Source organism: Tamandua tetradactyla, chromosome 25 (genome assembly GCF_023851605.1).
Source record: "Tamandua tetradactyla isolate mTamTet1 chromosome 25, mTamTet1.pri, whole genome shotgun sequence".
In the NCBI taxonomy this organism is placed as follows: Eukaryota; Metazoa; Chordata; class Mammalia; order Pilosa; family Myrmecophagidae; genus Tamandua; species Tamandua tetradactyla.
The window spans coordinates 29,346,320-29,353,428 of NC_135351.1; the positions used below are offsets into that span (position 1 = coordinate 29,346,320).

The 7,109-nt window shown below is 42.0% G+C and overlaps 1 protein-coding gene across 1 annotated transcript; it reads right to left on the reverse strand.

Annotated features, from left to right (window-relative positions):
- Positions 1-368: 368 nt before the first annotated feature.
- LOC143669209 (histone H1.4-like) lies at positions 369-1,993 on the reverse strand. Its single transcript, XM_077143831.1, has 2 exons — positions 1,299-1,993; positions 369-1,197 (listed from the first exon to the last, which is right to left on the reverse strand). Exon 1 carries the CDS (start codon positions 1,938-1,940, stop codon positions 1,299-1,301), a length of 642 nt encoding a protein of 213 aa, XP_076999946.1. The 5' UTR covers positions 1,941-1,993; the 3' UTR covers positions 369-1,197.
- Positions 1,994-7,109: the final 5,116 nt, after the last annotated feature.

Sequence of the window (7,109 nt, forward strand, 5' to 3'; positions counted from 1 at the left end):
GAGAGGATGAAGATGATGATGATAATGATGCTGATTTTGTGTAACAATGACAAAGAATAGGTCTTTCTGTTCATGCTTTAAAAAAGAAAAAAGAATGAAATGTTTCAATTCTGTTGCGGTGGGAAGGAGGTAGGGGAATGGGGGGGGATGGTCAAGACCATTACTAATAAACTCACACTAGTTTGGTCCTTGAGGCAATGAATGAATGAAGATCTTAGTTGGAAATCTGTAGAAGCCCCTGTCCTTAGAACTTGGGTCTCAAAAAATGTGTCTATGACTATTAAAGAAACAAGTAGAAGTAAAACTGCTGGACTTTCTGTATCCAAGAGCAATAACATGGGTATTAAAGAATCCACAAAAATCATTGGTAATGAAAAGAAGCCTTTATCAAAGACATACACACGTTCAGTAGCCATCAATACTTTTTTCTCCTGAGCTGAAATATTTGTACCCCGCAAAATATGCGTTTAAAGCAAACTCGATTTTTACATTAAGTCTTCAGTGTCAATCAGTGACCTGACAGGACAAAATGGCTGCTTAAAAGTTGTTTGCGACGCATTCGAACGGACCACACCTTGACTGAAAGCTGCACTGCACGAGGGAATAAAAGGTCCGCCCGTGTTCCCTCACCCTCCTGTAAGCGATTTTAAGCGCGTTCCTTCCTTGCTACAGCAAAGAATTCGCAGCCAAGGAACATACGACACAGGCAGCCGCTGAACTTTTAAGCAATATTACAAGATATCGACTTCTTCCGAGATCACATTAACAGTAAGACATATCAAACGCATTTAAAAGGCACATTCTCCACCCCAATGAAACAACACCTCCGTGAGGATGGAGAGGAGGAGGCCCACCCGCTCCAAATACACTATTAAAGGCTCACAGCCGAGTGCGCCAACCCGCGCGCAGGGCGGGACCTTTGAATGACTTCCGCAATAACCCAAAGAACTTCGACAATGAGCTTTTCTTTTAAATTCGGGCTGCTGCCCAAATATGAAGCGAAGCTGTCTAGTTAGTACCCACGCGCATCGGGAACCGGGGACGCCTTGGAACAGCTGACAAAGAAGTGGCTAAACCAAGAGTGCGGGAGTGCGGAAGGACAGCCCTAGCTCGGGTTCCCAGCGGCCACTGCAAGATGCGCCTTCGGGGACGACCGACGGGGGTGCAAAGCAGCAGCCTCCAGTAACACCCACCGAACTACCTACAATAAAGAGAAAAACAAGATTCAACTCTTTTGTTGAGACCAGTGGTGGCTCTTAAAAGAGCCTTTTGGGTGTTAGAAGCAGGGCGTTAGCAACCTACTTCTTCTTGGGTGCCGCCTTCTTGGGCTTGGCAACTTTGGGCTTGGCTGCCTTGGGCTTCACAGCCTTAGTTGTGCTCTTGACGGCCTTTTTGGGCCTGGCAGCTTTCACCTTCTTTGGGCTTTTGGGCACCTTCTTGGCAACCGCCGATGCTGCCGGTTTCTTCGCCTTCTTCGGAGTCTTCTTAGCGCCTTTCTTGGGGGTGGCCGCTCCCGTTGCCTTCTTGGCCTTCTTAGCCGCCGCAGTGGGCTTCTTGGGCTTGGCCGCGCCGGCCTTCTTGGCTTTAGGTTTGGCCTCCCCGGGGGCAGCTTTCTTGTTGAGCTTGAAGGAGCCGGAAGCACCAGTGCCTTTGGTCTGCACCAGAGTGCCCTTGCTCACCAGGCTCTTAAGGCCCAGTTTAATACGGCTGTTATTCTTCTCCACGTCGTAGCCAGCCGCCGCGAGCGCCTTCTTGAGCGCGGCTAGTGACACACCACTGCGCTCCTTGGAAGCAGCCACAGCCTTAGTGATGAGCTCGGACACGGGGGGCCCCGACGCCTTGCGGCGCGCCCCAGCAGGCTTTTTCGCAGTCTTCTTCTTCACGGGGGCTTTCTCCGCGGGTGGAGGGGCGGCGGGGGCGACAGGAGCGGTCTCAGACATGCTGAAGAACTAGAGCTCAGGTACTAGGAGCAAAACGCGGCTGGAACAGCGGTTGCCGGGGCCGCGGTATATATAGAGCGCAGGCGCGCGCTGATTGGTGCTCCCGCCGCCCGCCTGGCTGGCAACCTCCGAGCCGCTTGCTCTGCGCCCAAGTTGTGTTTGTTCCACCTCACAAAAGGGGGAAAATATCAAAATGCCCCAAACCAAATTAACCGGGTTTGGTCGGGAAAGAATCCGAAAGGCCTCAGGCTTCACACTTTCCTTTTATTTTCTCCGCAATCCCAAACACAGCGCGTCCAGGCGTCCCCAACGCCCCCAACTCTGAGCGAAGTCCAGGGCAGTCGGAGACCACTTTCTGTTTTTCTTCTAAATTACCTGTTCGCTCCTCTGCCCCTGGAAGTTCTTTTTCCCAGGGGTGGTTGGGCACATCCTTCCCTTCTTTCGGGAACAAAAACGGAATGGTTTCCACCTAGGTTTTCACAATAATTCTGTTTCTTCGCAAGAGAAGTAACACAGGTCCTCTGTGAATTCTGCGTACAGACCCGCAGGAACTGTGGACTGGGGCAGAGATTCCGGGGCAAACCGAAGTAATTAGGGAGCGATGGGAGGGGGTGCATACGCCTTGAGGGGTCATGGCCAGTGGGGGGTTAGAAACGTAAATCTTTGACTTGAAGACTTTTAAACTTTTCTCAAATCCTTCTTTTCATAGATGGGGGTGGGGCAGCCTTTTCACTTCTCCAAAGGCCAGAAATTGGGCTGTTTTTAAAAAGCTCGCAGGTTCCCCTCTGGGCTGTGCAAGGCAGGGGGTCTGACCTCAAAGAATAGGAATAAGAATGGAGACCCCCCCCATCCCCTCCAAGCCTGCAGAGAACCCGCAACAGATTTGGCAGCTAGAGACATTGAGATGATTTGTTTTCAAGAAAACAAATATTTATTTATTTTTGTATGCTACAACATAAAGATGAATTTCAACCGTGAAAATCCTAGGTTAATTCCAGTAACAATTTTTTACACGTCATAGTACAGCAACACACTCTGATTGGGAACTCAAAGATACAGATGGAAATAAAACTACTGACTTTAATAAAATAAATGTTTGGTTTATAAGGCGAACTAAAGACTTGAAATAGGAAAAAAAAACTGCAAAATTTTAGACAGATACGGAGGAAAAGTACTAGAAGATTTGAACTATTATACCATCTGCTGATGAGCTTAATATCACCTGTTTCATCCTCTAAAACTGGACATCTGTATTCTATTCTGAAGTTTACTTTACTACTTTAAGGATTGCTACTTTATATTTCCTCCTATGGTTCTAAGGAATTGCAGTTTTTTTTCCTTGAGAGAAAAGGCTGAGTAAACTTTCTGCTCATGTATTTAATGTAATTGTATACTTGTATTTAGAGACAAAAGCAGTGTTACAAACTCACCAGAAATTCCTGTTCAAGTACACATCTATAGGAGAAAATAAGGATTAAAGTCATCAGCCTTAGATTGTAGTAAAGAACTTTACAAATTAAGCTCAGTGATGAATCAAAACTATGGCAACTTCTGTTAGTCTAAGGATGACCCCATTCATTGAAAACATTTGTAAACAGTAGCTGCTACTGGCTATGCCCTGTGGGAATTAACAACCTAATAAGATTAGTGACAGATGAATTAGCAGCTGTAGCAAACCACCTTAGACTGGGAGTCTATGTTTTTATCCGTCAGTTGAACTTTGGGTACAGGAATTGTAAGAAATTACTGAAAGTGTGCAGATAGTGAAAGTACCTGCACACTAATATGTTTTGCTAAAAAACAAAACAAAACAAAATGTCACTTTGATTCCATGTCAGTAAGCCCTTCTCATCTGAAGTTCAGCTAAATACGTCTGGAGTGCTGATTACCAAGTAACTGGCTCTCCCATGATTTTGACTTATAAATCAGTGGCACAAATTTCATTACTGTGATTCAGTTCTCTAATATGATCACTCCAATTGAATCAATCAAATCACATCTCTCTATATGCAAGTCTGAAATACAGACATCAATTCATCAGGACAGTCAGCCAACCCAGTTTTGCCCTCCAACCTCCTGGCTGCATGGTGAAGTTTAGAAGGCAGAGAAACAAGTAACCCTTCAGATTTCTTTAATTTGTATTAAGGAAAATTATCCAAAACTTAAAAACAAGCCAAAAATATTACCACATGTCCTTTCAAGTCATGCTAAAGAATTGTTTTAAAAGCCCACTTACAGATCATCTGATGCTTTAGGGCAGGCCTATACAATAAAATAGAGTGTGTGTCATATGTAACTGTAAATTTTCTAGTAGTCATATTGAAACAAGTAAGAGGAAATAAGTGAAATTATTTTTAGTAATACATTTTCTTTAACTCAATATGTAATCAACATTTTAAAGGTGAAATATTCTGCATTTTTCCTCTTCTTTTTAATGCTAAGGCTTCAAAATCCATGGTATTTAACACTTAGAGGACACTTCAGTTCAGACTAGCCACATTCGAAGTCTTTATTGGCCACTGGATTGAACAGCATGACTTTAAGGGAAAGTACTTTGGTTTGACTTAATATTTACTTCTGATCGGGTGCAGATTTTATAAAATTAGTGGTTCACTTATAGTAGATGGATAAATTAGTACGTATTTTTGTCCAGGAAAGATGCAAATGAATTCTTTCCAGTAGAAAAGAAAACCCTAATGTTTATAAGTTGTAATACTTAATAGGACATTAACCAATTTTACATCTAGTATTGCAATCTTCCTCTGGCATCCTTTCTTCCAATGGCTAGATACATATTTCAGTCTCCTGTGTCTTCCTTTGACCTAGCTCTGTTACCCTGCTTGTTCCCTCATTGATAAGTTAACTCATTCTTTGACACGTACACAAACTCACTATATTGTTATGTAGTCAATCATGTTTTTAACCTTTTGAAATTTATACCCTGACACTTGGTTAATTAGTTTCTCCTACAGGCTCATTTCCGAATCAGAACCCTTCGAAGCCGTTCTGAAAATCAGACGTTGCAAAAGTTTTTGACCATCAGATTGAAGCAACCTTGGATCAGGTATAAGCCCTAGAGTCTCAGGCTTTGAAATAAGATTAAACCCACCTGTTTAACAAAAGGCTTAATAAATTTAGCCCCAAGGGAAAGTTCAATTTAAGGGTGTGGTCATCCCACTCAAAATTCATGATCTCAAGATAGCCAGAAATAAATCTATGACACTGTTAAAATGTTGCAATACACAATATATTATGTATCCTTGTATTTACACACATCCTGAACATTATAAGTTGATCAATTTTATTTCACACCATATTCTTCAGGCTCTGGAAACCCTGGTGGACAAAGTTAAATATGCAAAACAGAATGTGAAGTCCAAAGGCTATAATGAACCTGGAGAGTTACTCCAAGAGAATGAAATATGCAGAGGAGAATGAGATGCTAGGATGGGTGGATCCAGCTGGGATTGTTGCCACAGCAGGGTTCTACCTGCTTCTGGAGGTAGCTAACTTAGTGTTAACAAGCCCCTGCTACAAGCCCCAAATGACTGTGATAAAAAACCTGCTGCTTTCTGACATACCAAGGGATGAGGCTAATAATGAGGCACTTTGGCAGCACCTTCCTTGGAATATGAAGTGTTAGTGGAGCAGCCCATGGTGACACTCGCAATCCGGGATAGCCTGAGAAACTAGCAGGAAGGGAGCCTAAAGAAGGTTAGCATCTTGCAGAAACTCTTGTCTGTTTTCTCCCTTCAGCCCCATGAAGCATCCTTACAAATAACTTAGAGCAACTTTTCTGTTCTCTTTTTAATCTTTACAGGCAAATGGCCAATGATTAAGTCATTAGACCTGAGCTGTTTCCCCTCCCTCACCTGGACTCCCCAGCCTGTGAGCCCCTCAAGGATCAAAACCCAGGTTTCTGCATCTTTATTCCCTGACATACCCTCAAAATGCATGTGGGAAACCATCAGAGCATGTAGTAAAAGCTTAGTCAATGCAGAAAGTGCTAGAAAGCAAATGATTCATTGAAAAACATTTCTCTAACATTTTGAAATGCCATCTGAACGGTACAAGTGACATAGGGAAGCTAAGTCATTAATTGCTACCTTATTCATCAAGCTTGTTTTCAAATGACTTTAAACTGTTTAAAAAAATCAAACCTGCCCTCAAAAGATAAGGATTTATCACTGGAGAGAATATATAGAATTTTACACCTTCCCAATCTATGCCTATAAGGAAAGCAATTATAAAGCACAAGATCCAAATATGTATTATGCAATAGCCTTAAATTGGAGTATACAGTCTCCCACAATGACGATTTGGGAGCAAGCACCACATGAGTTTTGATAGATGTGTTAAAACATATTATCATTTCTTTTTTATTCCTAGTCCATCACTATGCTGCATATTAGTTTTTCACACATTTACTGGGCACCCATAAAGCATAAAACAGCAGGACAAGTAATAAGAGCAAAGCAGCCAAGCAAAGCGTCTCCTCTTAAGGACTTATAAATGAGGGGACTGACACAGCCCATCATAACTAAGGTAGAGTATGATCATTCTGCAGGAAAGACACAAACCACTGAACAGACAAAAGAATAAGAAATAGAAAATCACTGTGCCGGGTAAACCTCTGCCTTGAAACCCTTACCAATCTAGTTGGGAAACAAGACATAGAGTGCCTAGAACAATGGTTCTCAAACTTTTAGGTTTCAGCACTCTTTTCCACTGATAAAAATTATTTGGGATCTAAAAGGCCTCTTAAATGTAGCTTATATCTATCAATATTTACCTCTTTGGAAATTAAGCCTAAGAAAGTATTTTAAACCATTTTTAATCCATTAAAAATAAAAGTAACTACTATGACATTAATATCTATTTTTATGAAAACAAACATCTTTTCCAAAAAATGTAAAGTGATTAAAGTAGGCTTGTTTTCTATTTTTATAATTGAAAAAAAAAATTCCTAGCTCATGAAAAGGCAACTGAATTTGCATATCTGCATCTGTATTCAATCTGTGATATCACATATCATATAGGTTCTGGAAAACTGCAACATACACTCCTGAGAGGAAAGTGAAAAAGGCAACTAACATCTTCTGCATATTATGATGAAAAGGTTTTAGATATCCTGAGGGGTCCCGTGACCTCACTTTGAGAACCAATGGC